The sequence below is a fragment of the Vipera berus genome (assembly GCF_964194415.1).
Source record: "Vipera berus genome assembly, chromosome: 6".
Lineage (NCBI taxonomy): Eukaryota > Metazoa > Chordata > Lepidosauria > Squamata > Viperidae > Vipera > Vipera berus.
The window spans coordinates 9,404,389-9,420,813 of NC_138208.1; the positions used below are offsets into that span (position 1 = coordinate 9,404,389).

At 44.0% G+C, this 16,425-nt stretch overlaps 1 protein-coding gene across 1 annotated transcript in view; it reads right to left on the minus strand.

The window, feature by feature from the left end:
- Positions 1 to 1,366: 1,366 nt before the first annotated feature.
- CCDC3 (coiled-coil domain containing 3) overlaps positions 1,367 to 16,425 on the minus strand; it is a gene marked incomplete at its 5' end in the record, with an annotated part of 47,333 nt that continues 32,274 nt past the window's right edge. The window contains one exon of the mRNA XM_081331248.1: positions 1,367 to 2,301. Coding sequence (XP_081187374.1) covers positions 2,026 to 2,301 — 276 coding nt within the window. The 3' untranslated portion in view covers positions 1,367 to 2,025. The remainder of the gene's footprint in view (positions 2,302 to 16,425) is intronic.

Here is a 16,425-nt window from a genome sequence, read left to right on the forward strand (position 1 = left end):
AAGATTGTGTTGGCTTTTTTGGCCGCTGCAGCACACTGCTGGCTCATATTTAAGGGATTGTCCACTAGGACTCCGAGATCCCTCTCGCAGTTACTACTATTGAGCCAGGTACCACCTATACGGTACCTGTGCATTTAGTTTTTCTTGCCTAAATGTAGAACCAAACTTTTTTCACCATTGAATTTCATTTTGTTAGATAGCGCCCAGTGTTCGAGTCTGTCCAGATCCTCCCGTATCTTCAGCCTGTCTTCTGGAGTGTTGGCTATTCCTGCCAGCTTGGTGTCATCTGCAAATTTGATGAGTTCCCCATCAAATTCAAATCTAGACAGCTGTGAATTTGGCTGAGAACTGAAGGATACACGTCTGCCTAAATCACCTCATGGTCACCAGAAGATGGGGAAAGAAAGGGAAAGGGAGAGATAAGCAGATGATAGATAGCTAGATGATAGACAGACAGACAGGCAGACAGATAGATGATGGAAAGATAGATATAGATAGATGATAGATAGATAATTGATTGATTGATAAATAGATGAAAGGATAGATAGATAGATGATAGATAGATAGATAGATAGATAGATAGATAGATAGATAGATAGATAGATAGAGATAATAGATAGATAGATAATAGATAGATAGATAGATAGATAGAATGATAGATAGATAGAATGATGATAGATAGATAGATAGATAGATAGATAGATGATAGATAGATAGATAGATATAGATGATAGATAGATAGATAGATAGATAGATAGATAGATAGATAGATAGAATGATAGATAGATAGATAGATATAGATGATAGATAGATAGATAGATAGATAGATAGATAGATAGATAGATAGATAGATAGATAGATAGATAGATAGATAGATAGATAAACTGATTGATAGATGAAAGGATGGATGGAGAGAGAGAGAGAGAACAGATAAAGCTGTTTCCAAAATTTTATGAAGGGAAGGAGACAAGAGTGAGATTGTGGAAGTCAATATAAGGAAAGAATGTGAAACTTACATTTGTGGCATGGAGATTAGGGTGATTTAAAATGTAATAAAAATAGACATAAAGGGAATGGTAACTTTAAAGAACGAGAGATGTGGTGATCAGCAGAACGACCTGGCCAGTGGGATTTCCTTCTAGATACGGTGTAGTGTTACTCAAAGCAAGCATATGAGAAGCTTCTTTTGAAGCCTTCTCTTTAAATCTCTCTCTGAACCTCTTTGGACAGAAGTGAGTTTCTCTCGTCACAATTTTGGGAGTCCTTTGCATTAAAAGCAAGACTTTTACAGGCTTGTATATAGTTTTTTATTATTTACACTTCCACTCTTCTGTTTCTTCAGGTAGTCCTCGACTTACGACCACATTTCCGTTGTTAAGAGAGACGTTGGTTAAGGACATTCGCCCCCATTTTACAACATTTCTTGCCACAGCTGTTAAGGGAATCACTGCAGTTATTAAGTTAGTCATACCGTCCTTAAGTGAATCTGGCTTCCCCATGGACTTTGCTTGTCAGGAGGTCACAAAAGGGGATGACATGACCTTGGGACAAAGCAACCGTCATCAGTACATGTCAGTTGCCAAGCATCTGAACTTTGATCGCGTGACCACAGGGGATGCTGCCAAGGTCGTAACTGTGAGAAAGGGTCACGAGTCACTATTTTTTCTCAGTGCCGTTGTAACTTTGAACGGTCCCTAAATGAACTGTTGTAAGTCGAGGACTACCTTGGACCCATCCAGGACTCAAACCCCCTCAGTGATGGCCCATAAACCCACTCCTAGTTGGTCTGAAGCCACAAGCCACCTTCTGAAGACCACGGTCCACGCTTCCTCCTAGACAAAACTTGAATCATGTCCACGAAGCTGGTTCGAAGCAAGTGAGATATCCACTGGAGAGGCAGATCCTGCACATTTCCGAAGCCAAAGACTTTGAATGCACTACGATTCTTTCGCGAGGTAAGATTGGGTGGAGAAGGACACGCCGTTCAATCGCTAAGTCTGCAGCTCTAAGTGTCCTCCGTTGCTCTTAGACTTTAAGGTACGTGGCGCGAGAATGGGCTTGCTTTAAGGAGTTAATGTAGGGGAACTGGACCCCCATGGAGGACAGTTTCTCGTTGAGCTTCTGGTTGATCAGCTCCATGTGTTGGCCGTTCTTCCGGGTTTGCCTCAACAGCCTTTTGACCTTCTTCACTCGGTCCTGTAGCTGCTTATTGCGTTTCTCCAAGCTTGCCACTTTTTGCTGGAGCTTCTTAACGTGGTCCTCCTCGTCGAACAATGCCTTCTGGAGGGAGGAGCACATGAGCTGGAATGACAACAGAGAGAGGAACGTGAATGAAGAAAAAAATCGAGGTGTTCTTCTCTTTTACCTGTTCCATAAGTTTGTGCCGCTTCACCAGAAGTTCAGCTACGTTTCAACGAGATCAGCCCCTCTGCTCGTTGTCTGAACTCAAGGAGGAACATGGACTCTATACTGGTAAGGAAATCATAGACACAGAAGACATAGAATATCAGACTGGGAAGGGACCTTGGAGGTCTTCTAGTCCAACCTCCTTTACCATTTGAGACAGGTGGCTGTCCACTCTCTTCTTAAAATCCTCCAGTGATGGAGAAGGAAGGAAGGAAGGAAGGAAGGAAGGAAGGAAGGAAGGAAGGAAGGAAGGAAGGAAGGAAGGAAGGAAGGAAGGAAGGAAGGATAACAGAATAACAAGAGTTGGAAGGGACCTTGGAGGTCATCTAGTCCAACCCCCTGCTCAGGCAGGAAACCCCATACCATTTCAGACAAATGGCTGTCCAGGCTCTTCTTAAAAGCCTCCATTGATGGAGAAGGAAGGAAGGAAGGAAGGAAGGAAGGAAGGAAGGAAGGAAGGAAGGAAGGAAGGAAGGAAGGAAGGAAGGAAGGAAGGAAGGACGGAAGGAAGGAAGGAAAGAAGGAAGGAAGGAAGGAAGGAAGGAAGGAAGGAAGGAAGGAAGGAAAGGAGGGAGGGAGGGAAGGAGGGAAGGAAGGAAGGGAGGGAGGGAAGGAGGGAAGGAAGGAAGGAAGGAAGGAGGGAAGGAAGGAAGGAAGGAAGGAAGGAAGGAAGGAAGGAAGGAAGGATAGCAGGATAACAGAATAACAAGAGTTGGAAGGGACCTTGGAGGTCATCTAGTCCAACCCCCTGCTCAGGCAGGAAACCCCATACCATTTCAGACAAATGGCTGTCCAGTCTCTTCTTAACAGCCTCCAGCAATGGGGCACCCATAAATTCCGAAGGCAATCCGTTCTACTGATTATTTGTTCTCACCATCAGAAATTAAAACTCATAATGACCAAGGATGTTAATTGCAAACTTAGGCAGGCAACAGCTAAAGCATTTTGAAACGTCTGAGGGGAAAATAATGAGGACAATGGGCAAGCTAACAAAAGAGAGCAAATTCACAGACATTTAAAAACAAAACAGTTGTCATTTTTAAAAAAAAAATATAATTAAACAACCCACGGACACAGTGCCAAACATATCGGCTTTTAAAAGCAACACCACGAAAGAGTAGATGGATTGACTCAGAGTTTATTATGAAACTGCTGTATGATTCATTGCTTTTTTGTTTTTATTTTACCTGTATCTAACACTACAGAATAACAAAAAAAAAGCTTTGGAAGGGACCTGGGAGGTCTTATAGTGCAGCCCCCTGCTCACGCAGGAAACCTATGACATTTCAGACGAACAGTTGTCCCATCTCTTCAACCTAGAACTAAGAAGGAATTTCTTGTCAGTAAGAACAATTAAATCAGTGGAATGGCTTCCCTCCAGAAGTGGTGGATGCTCCATCACTGGAGGCTTTTAAGAAGAGACTGGACAGCCATTGGTCTGAAATGGTCTAGGCTAGGATCTCCTGCTTGAGCAGGGGGCTGGACTAGAAGACCTCCAAGGTCCCTTCCTGCTCTATTCTGATTGAACAGCCATTTGTCTGAAATGCTATAGGGTCTCCTGCTTGAGTAGAAGTTGGACTAGACCAGAGGTCCCCAACATTTTGGGCACCAGGGACCAGTTCCGTGGAAAGTGGAGAGTGCATGGTTTGGTGTGCTGCCTGCATCTCACGGATGTGACTTTGCTTGTTTGTGCGGACCGGCTACTGGCATGCCGTACTGGTCCACGGACCAGGGGTTGGGGGCCCCTGGGCTAGAAGACCTCCGAGGTCCCTTCCAACTCCGTTCTTCTGTATTCTGTTCTGTATTCTAACCAGCAGAAGAGCACAATAAATATGTTAACTTACCTTAGACCAGACATGTCAAACACAAGGCCCGGGGGCCAGATCCTGCCCGCGAAGTGGTTTCAGCCCCTTTTACACCGCTGGGCTCCTTGGTCTATTATCTGAGCAGGGGGGCCTTTGCACAGGTTCGCCTAGTGTGCCAGTTGCGCCCCTTTTTGGACCGAGATGCTCTATGCACGCTTACCCACACCCTCATCATTTCTCATTTGGATTACTGCAATGCTCTTTACATGGGGCTGCCCTTGAAGAGCACCTGGAGGCTTCAACTGGTGCAGAATGCGGCCGCGCGGGTGCTTATGGGAGTATCTTGGTACTCCCATGTTACACCACTCCTGCGCGAGCTGCATTGGCTTCCGGTTGCCCTCCAAGTGCGATTCAAGGTACTGGTAATAACCTTTAAAGCCCTATATAGCTTAGGCCTGGGGTACTTGCAAGACCACCTGCTGCCATTGTCAACATCCCATCGCCTGGTTCGCTCCCACAGAGTCGGCCTCCTCAAGGTGCCGTCGGCCAGGCAATGCCGGCCGGCGACCCCCAGGGAGAGAGCCTTCTCTGTGGGCGCACCGACCCTCTGGAATGAATTGCCCCAGGAGCTGCGGATGACCCCTGACCTTTGGTCCTTCCGCCGTGACTTGAAGACGTGGTTGTTCCAACAAGCGGGCCTGGACTACCGTTTTAATTAGCTTTTTACTGGTTTTTAAATTGTCATATAATTATTGTATTTATTGTTTAATTCTTTTTTAAAAAAATATTTTATGTTTTTAATTTTTATTGTTGTGTGCCACCCTGAGTCCTTAGACGCACAAAATGTTATTCAACCATTAGGTAGGTGTGGAAAAACTACTCATGGTACCACAATCAAGGTTTATTTCTTGTTTATTTCTCTTGTCTTCCTGGCCCTGCTGAGTTTTCTAACCGATCTCTCAAGCCAGAGGATCTAACCCGCCAGCCTCACCTGCTGAGATAATGAATGTCTGCAAGTTATTATGTCTTCTTTCTGCGTTTTCTGTTTTGTAATTATTTTTTTAGACAAGCTGGAAGAGTTCGGAAGCGAAAGAATATTCATTTTTTTTCGGGGGGGGGAGAAAAATGACTCACCCGAGCTGCCATTCACAGATGATGATTTATATGCCAGTCTTTCCGAACCGCTGCGAGGTTTTGCTAAATCCTCAATTCTCTGCAGGAATACCACCCACCCTCACTCCAGAAGCTGCTTCAGAAACCAAGCATTTGGGATGTATGGGGTGTTGTGTGCGTGCATTTAAATGTAGGTGTCAACATTTAAAAAAATAAAAACAAACAACCACTGCTAATTTCAAGTCAATTGAGATTCCAGAAGTATCCTGAGAGAACAGGAGTTGAACTTCATCCAGCGCTAATGCAGGTTTTAAAAATCACTGCTCTAAAGTGATAGGGAAATTGCAGCAAACTTTTCTTTAGCTTACGTAATGTTGGAGGAAAAGTCTTCGTCGTGGTTCAGTCCAAGCCGGGAATAAACAACATGGTGACTGCTTTAGAAAGAAGATTGCAGTTTATTGAAGAGGAGAGCCAGACAGGAATATGGCTCTGGAAGAAAAGAGAGTGAGCACATGTAGGGAGTCGGTTTTTATACCTTTTTGAGCCTTTTGTTTGGAGTTGTTCCTGTGGCATGAACTTTGACCTGAGTATGAGTGTGCCTTTCTGGTATTCTGATGGTGGTGGGTTAATCCTATAATGTCCTGCTTTAAAGTTTAGGTGGGGTATGTAGATTTTAGGTGTCTTTGTCTTCCTAAGCTTCTAGCTGGGGGCCTCCAACTTTCCTGAATGGATTATTTACATCTGCATTTCTACAGAGCTGGTTTCTGCTTGGGGGAGGGAGACTTGGGGCTATTCAGAAAACTGGGCATGCTTTTCTGCCTCTTTAAGATCCTTTGAGGAAATACATTTTTCTGCCCTTTTCAATATTTCCTTCTCTGGGGGGCTGACTTCCCACAATAAAGATATGCTCTGATTTGCATAGATTTTTAGATCTATTCAACCCATCAGAGGTGGGAGGCAGGTAGGTTAGAGGTCCCTTCTCTTCAGGAGACCATCGGGTGGAATCAAGAAGAAGGGTCCCTCCTTGTTATTTGAAGGACCATCTTTTCTCAGTTCCATCCACACAATCCACCAGAGCGGAAAGGCAGGAGATGTTATGGGTCCCTTCTCTTAAGGAGGTCCATGGAGTGGGACCAAGAAACAGGGCTTTCTCTGTGCATGTCTCCTTCCCTTGTGGACCATCATCCCAGTGGAGATAAGATTGGCACCCATCTTGATACTCTTTCGAAAGACCCTTAAAACAATGGGCCTGGGGACCCCAGGGTGGTACGGAGGCCATCAAGTGGCTGATCTCAGTGTTGTCACCAGAGAGATGGGGTTTCCTTGGGGTTCGTACTGTGTTGCAAAGAAATCAAAAGTTCACAGAGGCAATGTCTTTATTAGTTGTTGTTGTTAGTTGCGAAGTCGTGTCCGACCCATCGCGACCCCATGGACAACCTTCCTCCAGGCCTTCCTGTCCTCTACCAACTTCTGGAGCCCATTTAGGCTCAGGCCTACTGCTTCAGTGACTCCATCCAGCCACCTCATTCTCTGTCATCCCTTTCTTCTCTTGCCCTCAACCTTTCCCAGCATTAGGCTCTTCTCCAGTAAGTCCTTCCTTTTCATTAGGGGGGCAAAGTATTTGAGTTTCAGCTTCAGGATCTGGCCTTCTAAAGAGCAGTCAGGGTTGATCTCCTCTAGGACTGACCGGTTTGATCGCCCTGCAGTCCAAGGGACTCACAGGAGTCTTCTCCAGCACCATAGTTTCAAAGGCCTCAATTCTTTGGCACGTCTTTATTAGCCCAACGGCTAAATCTAACTCTTCTGTTGCAAGATCTTTTCAACGGGCAAGTTAGAGTTAATATGCGTGGCGAGACTCGTCTGCATGTTTTCTGGGAATTCTCAGTGAGAAACACCAAGAAATACAGGATGAGGGTTAGGGAGGTAGGAAAGAAAATAGGAAAAGACCCCCATTTTCCCACTGCCGAGCAGACTTCATAGTCCACATTCTTTGTGTTGGCATGAGGCCAGCTTTTCATGCCTAAAATAGATTCAATCATCAAGGACTGAGGGTGGGAATCTCCCCGACCTTGGTCTTCAGCCATGGGGGGAAATGAAGAGACTGTAGCTGAAACTGATGGGGGGGGGAATATTTCCAAGTGAGAAGGATGCTTAGGGCTGATTTTAAAGGTAAAGCTTCCCCCGCACATGCGTGCTAGTCATTTCCGACTCTAGGGGCCGGTGCTCATCTCCGTTTCAAAGCTGAAGAGCCAGCGCTTGTCCGAGGACGTCTCCGTGGTCCTGTGGCCGGCATGACTAGACGCCAAAGGCGCACGGAACGCTGTTACCTTCCCACCGTAGTGGTCCCTATTTTTCAACTTGCATTTTTTACGTGCTTTCGAACTGCTAGGTTGGCAGAGGCTGGGATGAGTAACAGGCACTCACTCTGCTACGCGGCACTCGGGATTCGACCCGCCAAACTGCCGATCTTCTGGGGGGGGAATATTTCCAAGTGAGAAGGATGCTCAGGGCTGCTTTTAGGACCCTAAATAAAAAAGAAGACAAGGAGCAGAGGAAAAGCAGGAGCCTGAGGCCTCTACGATCGGGTCCTTGAGATCTGAGAAGTCTCCTGAGATGGGAATTAGACATAATAGAGGTAGTCCTCAACTTACAACAGTTCATTTAATGACCGTTCAAAGTGGCAACAGCACTGAAAAAGTTGCAACAGCACTTAGGCCCGTTTCTCCAACTTAGACCTTAGCGGCCTGACCACACGATCGAAATTCAGACCTTTGGCCACTGTCTCACATTTAGGACGGTTGCGGGGTCCCCGGATCACATGAGACTCCTCCCCCTTTTGTGACTTTCTGATAAGCAAAGGCCATGGGGGAAGCCAGATTCACTTAACGACTGAGTGCCTAACTTAACAGCCGCCGTGATTCACTTAACAATGGTGGTAAGAAAGGTCGTAAAGTGGGCCAAAACTCCCTTAACCAATGTCTCACTGAACAGCATAAATGGGTGGTCGTAAGTCGAGGACCAGCTGAATACAAGACGGCAGAGATAGATTTTTTTTCTCCAGGAATTTTGGCCTTCAAGCTGGACCATCCGGTCATTCAACAATCAGGAGAATATACCAGGATTTTAAGAGGCTAAAGAGAAAATAATAATAATAATAATAAAAAAACCTGAAGAAAAACTGAAAGAAACTAAAGAAAAAAAATCTCTGAAATTAATGGCAAACTGCTTTTGCATTTTTGACAAGAAAACGTTTGGATATGTTTTTTTTTATTAAAGAGTTTTACAAAAACAAAATTTTACAATATATCCCCAAATCCCTCCCACCCCAAACCCACCCACTTCCCCCCCCCCGCTTCCCAGAGCTAAATACAGGATTATAGTTACAATAATCATATTCTAAATAAAAATTATGCATCATATACAATTAACCAAATTCATAATGTGCTTTAACTCCCCTTTAACATAACTACAAACAAAGTACCATTAACAGTATCCCACTAAAATCTACTCATAAGCTAAATGGAACTTTTTGGTCCCATATTTGTTCTGAATATAATTTATCCATCTCCTCCAAACTGAAATATATCTTTCCTGTGAATGATCCTTCAGATAAGCAGAAATCTTAGACATTTCTGCAAGATTCGAAACTTTGAACACCCATTCTTCTACAGTGGGCAAACTATCCTTCTTCCAGTATTGTCCCACCAGTAACCGTGCTGCTGTTATCATGTTCAACATCAAGTTAGTTTGGATATGTTGATAACATCTCCAAGTATCAAACTTAATTCTAAAATAATGTCTCAGGCTAGGGCTCTGTACAGGCAGTCCTCAACTTACAACGGTTCATTTAGTGACCCTTCAAAGTCACAGCGGCACTGAAAAAAGTGACTTAGGATCAGTTGTCACACTTAACGACCGTCACAGCATCCCCATGGTCACGTGATCAAAATTCAGACACTTGGCGATCGACTCATATTTATGATGGTCGCAGTGTCCCGGGGTGTGTGTGTGTGTCACATAATCCCCTTTTGCGACCTTCTGACAAGCAAAGTCAATGGGGGAAGCCAGATTTACTTAATGACCGTGTGACTAACTTAACAACCACAGTGATTCACTTCACAACTGTGGCAAGAAATGACGTAAAATGGGGCAAAGCAAATGTTTCACTTAGTAACATAAATCTTGGGCTCAACTGCGGTCTTACATCGAGGACTACCTGTATGTCCAGATGCACATGAAAAATTTTGGAGTTCCTTACCGTCCATATGTAAAGAATAAATGCTACATGGTTTTGGGTACAAGTTCATACTCTGGGATCCAATTAAGAGCAATTTATTCCCAGAGTTTCTCTTGGGCATTAATTTACTACGGCACAGCTCAGTTCCTGGAGAGATCCCCGACGTTTTTTGGCCGCTGCATATAATCTTGTGATGATGATAAAAAAAAACTATGAGATCAAATTGCAGGTTTGAAACCAAAATAGTTACTGGTTTACCAAGATGCACTGATTCAGCGGAAAGACAAAATTAGTGGGGAAAAGAAAGCCTGTACTGTACTTCTATTTGCACATAAACACAGTAAAACCATTTTTATTATTTTTTGGAAAATGTCCTGAAAAGTACTGAGATCAGCAGATATTTTTTTTTAAAAAAAAACACCTAGAAAATGGACTCATCACGGGGGAAAAAATAGGATCTTTCTTCCACTGGGGTATTTCAGCACCTTGAAGAGATGTAATCTCAGTACGGAGACAATTTATAACGAAGCCGAAAACCTTGTTCTGGAAAACAGTCTAGACTGCATGAGAAATGTCTTAAGGCCAATCATCTAGCTGCGTATCTGTTTTGATGCTTATCCGTGGATCAGATTTGCACGCCTATTTCCTTCTGATCAGAGCTGCTTGTAACATCCAGGATACCAATACAGCATGGACAGTGTTAGGCATATGGTGTTAGCCTACAATGTTGGGTTGAAAATATATTAACCATAATGCTATGTCTTTAAGACGTTAATTGGCCAATGGGTGTGTAAGTGTTCTCATGGTCATAAGAGGAAGCTAGGAACGTAGCTTCTTTCTCTCTCTGAATTCACTGCTCTCTACTATTACTGTTTTTGCTCTGCTGTTGGTTTACTACTGTTGTAACCTGAACTGTGTATTGACCTCTGGACCGGTAAGAAGACTTTGTATTTGGATTGCTACTTGGACTGTTTATTTTTGACTGTGCATTTTTGTTCTTACACCACCTTAAAAGTAAAATACTTTTTGCTTTTACAACTCAGTGTACTCCTGTGTGTGACTCTTACTGCTCTCAGTACCCTTCCTTGTCTGTGCAACTCTTTGGTAGCACAAGGAGACCTCTGCACAACAAATTCCTTAACAGACAGAATAAATCATAAACCGTCTACTATAATATAAAATATTGGAATATTTCATATAGCCTTGCTTACGTGTCCACGCTTTAAAACAGAAATAGAGGGGGGGGGCTGAAAAAGAGGACTTTCCTATGGTGTCACTTGCACTCATCCGATTGATCAAGGAAAGACATTGTGGCCCCTGATTGAGTCTTACTATTCTATATAAATTCCAGGAGTCTTATTGAAGAGAGCAGAATTTACTGCCAGCTAAAAACACACTCAATTAAATGGCAAGAATCTCCCAAAGGATTGGAAAAGAAACAGAATAATAGAGTAACAGAGTTGGAAGGTACCTTGGAGGTCATCTAGTCCAACCCCCTGCTCAAGCAGGAGACCCTATGCCATTTCAGACAAATGGCTCTCCAATCTCTTCTTTCAAACTACCAGTGTTGTAGTGCCCACAATTTCTGGAGCCAAGCCGCTCCATCACTGGAGGTTTTTAAGAAGAGACTGGACAGCCACTGGTCTGAAATGGTGTAGAGTTTCCTGCCTGAGCAGAGGAGTAACAATAATAATAATAAAGTTGGAAGGGACCTTGGAGGTCATCTAGTCCAACCCCCTGCTCAGGCAGGAAACCCTATACCATTTTGGAGAAATGGCTGTCCAGTCTCTTCTTAAAAACCTCCAGTGATGGAGCATTCACCACCTCTGGAGGCAGGTTGTTCCACTGGTTAATTGTTCTGTCAGGGAATTTCTCCTTAGTTCTAGGTTGCTTCTCTCCTTGATTAGTTTCCATCCGTTGCTTCTTGTCCTGCCTTCTGGTGCTTTGGAGAATAGCTTGACTCCCTCTTCTTTGGGGCAGCCCCTGAGATACTGGAACACGGCTGTCCTGTCACCCCTCGTCCTTCTCTTCATTAGACTAGACATATCCAATTCCAGCAACCGTTCTTCATATGTTTTAGCCTACAGTCCCCTGATCATCTTGGTTGCTCTTCTCTGTACTCTAGAGTCTCAACATCTTTTTCACATGGTGGTGACCAAAACTGGATGCAGGATTCCAAGTGTGGCCTTACCAAGGCCTTGTAAAGTGGTATTAACACTTCACGTGATCCTGATTCTATCCCTCTGTTAATGCAGCCTAGCACTGTGTTGGCTTTTTTGGCAGCTGCAGCACACTGCTGGCTCATATTGAAGTGATTGTCCACTAGGACTCCGAGATCCCAAGGTCCCTTCCAACTCTGTTATTCTGTTAGATATTTAAATAACTTCCAGACGTGTGGCCTTCAATTCCCTGAATTGTCAAGAAGTCCACGATGGAATTCTAGCCATCTGAAGTCCCCTGGAGATGAATGAAGAGTTCCCAGAAATGCAAATGCATTGTAAACTTTCAGCTGTCCGAGTACAAAGAATCCTCCAGGTGGATTTTTATATTTTTGCCTCAATACTCCAGAGAGATAGACTTGTGCAAAAAGGGGGGGGAACACTTCACAGAGAAAATTGCAGTGAGTGATATCCTCTGAACGATTTACCATAAAGTACAACTCCAGAGGATGCAACCCTCTTTAAGTGGTACCAAGTGCTAAACTTCTTATGGAACAATTTGTTACCATTCAGCTTTTTTCTATCACATTAAAAGTTCAAAGGACTTTAATTATTGGGATGTTGTGGTAGAGGAGCTGTGAGCAATGATGCTTCTTTGTCTTGTTTTAGGCCTGAAGCTAAATGCTTGATGACTACTCATCGTAGGGATCTATCTCTTTGCTGAGATCTTTAATCTTGCAGTTGTCTGGAGAACACAAATTTATAGCAGGCTTGTTAATTTAGGACTGAGTGTATGCTATAAATCAAAAGCTTGGAATACCTTTCATTTAGATTGTGGCAAATGTATTCCCACTTTGAAGCATTAGGTCCAAGTAGAGAAACCATAAGTGGGCCTACTTAGATCTCATCTTGATGTGATTTGTGGAAGCCTAACCCCAGGAAATAATTAAAGAACAAGGTTCCCCCCCCATTTTACAAGTTTTTATGGGCCTTATTCTATTGTCCAGAAGCCATAAGCAGCACTAGCAAGAGTGAGCCAATTTGCCTTTTATCTGGTCCACATCTGCCCTGATGATGTTACCTAGTTGGGTCATGAAATGTCTACAAGAAAACCACCAAGCTCAGAGAGCACCAAGGACCCCACAGTCCTCCACCAGCTCCACCCCCTTCTAGCACTGATGATGTCACCTAGTTGGGTAATGAAACGTCTGCAAGGCAATCACCAAGCTCAGAGAGCACCAAGGACCCCATGGTCCTCCTCCTCCTCCTCTCCACAAAGCCAACTCCCTTCTAATACTGATGATGTTACCTAGTTGGGTCATGAAATGTCTGCAAGAAACCCACCAAGCTCAGAGAGCACCAAGAACCCCACAGTCCACCACCACCACCTCCACACCCTTCTAGCACTGATGATGTCACCTAGTTGGGTAATGAAACGTCTGCAAGGCAGTCACCAAGCTCAGAGAGCACCAAGGACCCCACGGTCCTCCTCCTCCTCTCCACAAACCCAACTCCCTTCTAACACTGATGATGTTACCTAGTTGGGTCATGAAATGTCTGCAAGAAACCCACCAAGCTCAGAGAGCACCAAGAACCCCATAGGTATCGGCCTCTTTCTCCTCCTCCTCTTCCTCACCTTCACCACCATTACCTCTTCCTCCTCCTCCTCCTCCTCTTCCTGCATTCTATAAATCCCATTCCTATCTAGCACTGATGACATTATCTAGTTGGGTCATGAAATGTCTACAAGAAAACCACCAAGCTCAGAGGGCACCAAAGACCCCACAGTCCTCCTCCTCCTCCTCCACCTCCTCCTCCTTTTCCCTGCAAACACCACGCCCTTCTAGCACTGATGATGTTACCTTATTGGGTCATAAAACATCTGCAAGAAAACCACCAAGCTCAGAGAGCACCACGGACCCGACAGTCTTCCTGCTCCTCCTCTTCCTCCTCCTCCTCCTCATCATCATCACTATCACTATCACCACACACCCCTCTCCCTTCTAGCACTGATGATGTTACCTAGTAGGGTAATGAAACATCTGCAAGAAATCACCAAGCTCAGAGAGCAGCAAGGACCCCACAGTCCTCCTCCTCCTCCTCCTCCTCCTCCTCCCCTCCCTTCTATTACTGATGATGTTACTTAGTTTGGTCATGAAATGTCTGCAAGAAAACCACCAAGCTCAGAGAGCACCAAGGACCCCACAGTTCAATCCCGAGCTACAAATATTCTCCTCTATCGATTTATCATTGTCTTTTCTCTCGACCAGATGGGACCATTTTTTTATTATAATTACTTCAATTCTGTAACTGTTTTGCAGAAGAATACTTGAGCAGGTTTTTGGTTGGGGTGCTGCTTGCAGTGACATCCTGCTCTTTTAACTGATGGGGGGGAGGGAAATGGAATTACTTTGTTTAGGATAAAAATACATTGTTACTGAAAGCACTCAGCTAGTTGGGCTAGTTTTGCTCATTCCTCATTATTATTATTATTTAAAAAAATCAGACTTTAGTTAAACTGTCAAAAAGAAGGAAGATATCAAATGAGGCTTAAAGTTGGTGGAACTTTTTTTCCCCCCACAAAGCCATTTGCATCCTTAAGGCTCTCTGGACTGAAATCTTGCTCTAAACTGCTTTGGTTAGAAGCACAGGGATCTCCCAGCTGGCTTGCTATGTGCCTTCGAGCATACGTGTCTCACAACATGCCAAGTTGCCATGGGAGCACCCTGTCACTCCAATGGGGTTTTTATCTTTGGTTAAAGAGGCCGCTTTCAAGCATTTGTGCATGTTTTTGCAATTATCGGTTCCTGAAACTGGAAGGAAAGGGAGAGATGTTTAACAAAAGTCTCAACAAGCACTCTTCAGATGCATTTATGCAATGCTTGGCTGAAGAAATAAATACGGGGAAATCAGTTATGGAGGTTGCTCCTGAGAAGGGGGAACTGGAGAATAAAACACATAAAAAACAGTTGCAGGAACCGGGTATGCCTCGTCTAATGAAGACAAGGACGAGGGGGGACACAATAGCAGCCTTCCAATATCTCAGGGGCTGCCCCAGAGAAGACGGGGTCAAGCTCTTCTCCAAGGCACCTGAAGGCAGGACAAGAAGCAATGGATGGAAACTAATCAAGGGGAGAAGCAACTTAGAACTAAGGAGAAACTTCCTGACAGTTGGAACAATTAATCAGTGGGATGGCTTCATCATGGTGCTCCATCACGGGAGGTTTTTAAGAAAAGATAGGATAGGATAGGATAGGATAGGATAGGATAGGATAGGATAGGATAGGATAGGATAGGGTAGGGTAGGGTAGGGTAGGGTAGGGTAGGGTAGGGTAGGGTAGGGTAGGGTAGGGTAGGGTAGGGTAGAACAGAACAGAACAGAACAGAACAGAACAGAACAGAATAGAATAGAATAGAATAGAATAGAATAGAATAGAATAGAATAGAATAACAGAGTTGGAAGGGACCTTGGAGGTCATCTAGTCCAACCCCCTGCTCAGGCAGGAAACCCTATACCATTTCATAAAAATGGCTGTCCAGTCTCTTCTTAAAAGCTTCCAGTGTTGGAGCATTCACAACTTCTGGAGGCAGGTTGTTCCACTGGTTAATTGTTCTAACTATCAGGATTGGACAACCAGATGTCTGAAATGGAATTGGATCCCCTGCTTGAGCAGGGGGTTGGATTAGGAGACCTCCACGGTCCCTTGCAGCTCTGTTATTCTGTTTCACAGTTGCAATTCTCTCAGACCAGCCTACCTTGCAGGGTGGCTGTTAGAGGGGGCAATGGAAGGACATCTACCACCACCTTGAGCTTCAGAATGAAAGGCGGGTTCTTAATCTACCTACAGGTAGTCCTCAACTTACAATGACAGTCGAGCCCAATGTTTCTGTTGCTAAGTGAGGCAGTTGTTAAGTGAATTTTGTCCCATTTTACGACCTTTCTTGCTACAGTTATTAAGTGAATCCCTGCAACTGTTAAGTTAGTAAACACAGTTATTAAGTGAATCTGGCTTCCCCCGTTTGCTTGTCAGAAGGTCACAAAAGGCGACCACGAGATCCCGGGACACTGCGACCGTCATAAATACGAGTCAGTTGCCAAGCGCCTGAATTTTGATTACGTGACCACGGGGTTGCTGCAACGGTTGTAAGTGTGAAAAAAGTTCATAAGTCACTTTTTCAGTCCCATTGTACCTTTGAATGGACACAGCTGTTGTAAGTTGAGGACAATCTGTAGTAAATTAAAGGTTGAAACCTTGAAAAATAAACCTCTGCTCTAGGAAAACCCAAATAATTCTACATCTTAGCTTAGCTTAGGGACAAAGGGAGAGTCTTCTCCAATGGGGGCAGGGTGGGGGGGGAGAAATCCCCCTTACTTTGCCATAATAAAGTGAACACTTTTTAATTTGCACCCAGCAAACTCAAAGTGATGGCTTTGATAAACCCCAGCCTGCAAATGAGATTTCTCTTAACCTATTCCACAAAGATTAAGAGCATAATTGCATTACGCTTGCCTTACAAAGTAATTTAATAGTAACTTCTGCTCTCCCCGCTCTAGTGTGTGCAGAGATGAACTGAGAGGGGAAAATGGGATTTTTATGGATTCAGCTCCAGAGTTCTAGCCTGAAAGCTCCAAAAGCTTCAATTCTGACATTATTATTATTATTATTATTATTATTATTATTATTATTATTATTATTATTATTAT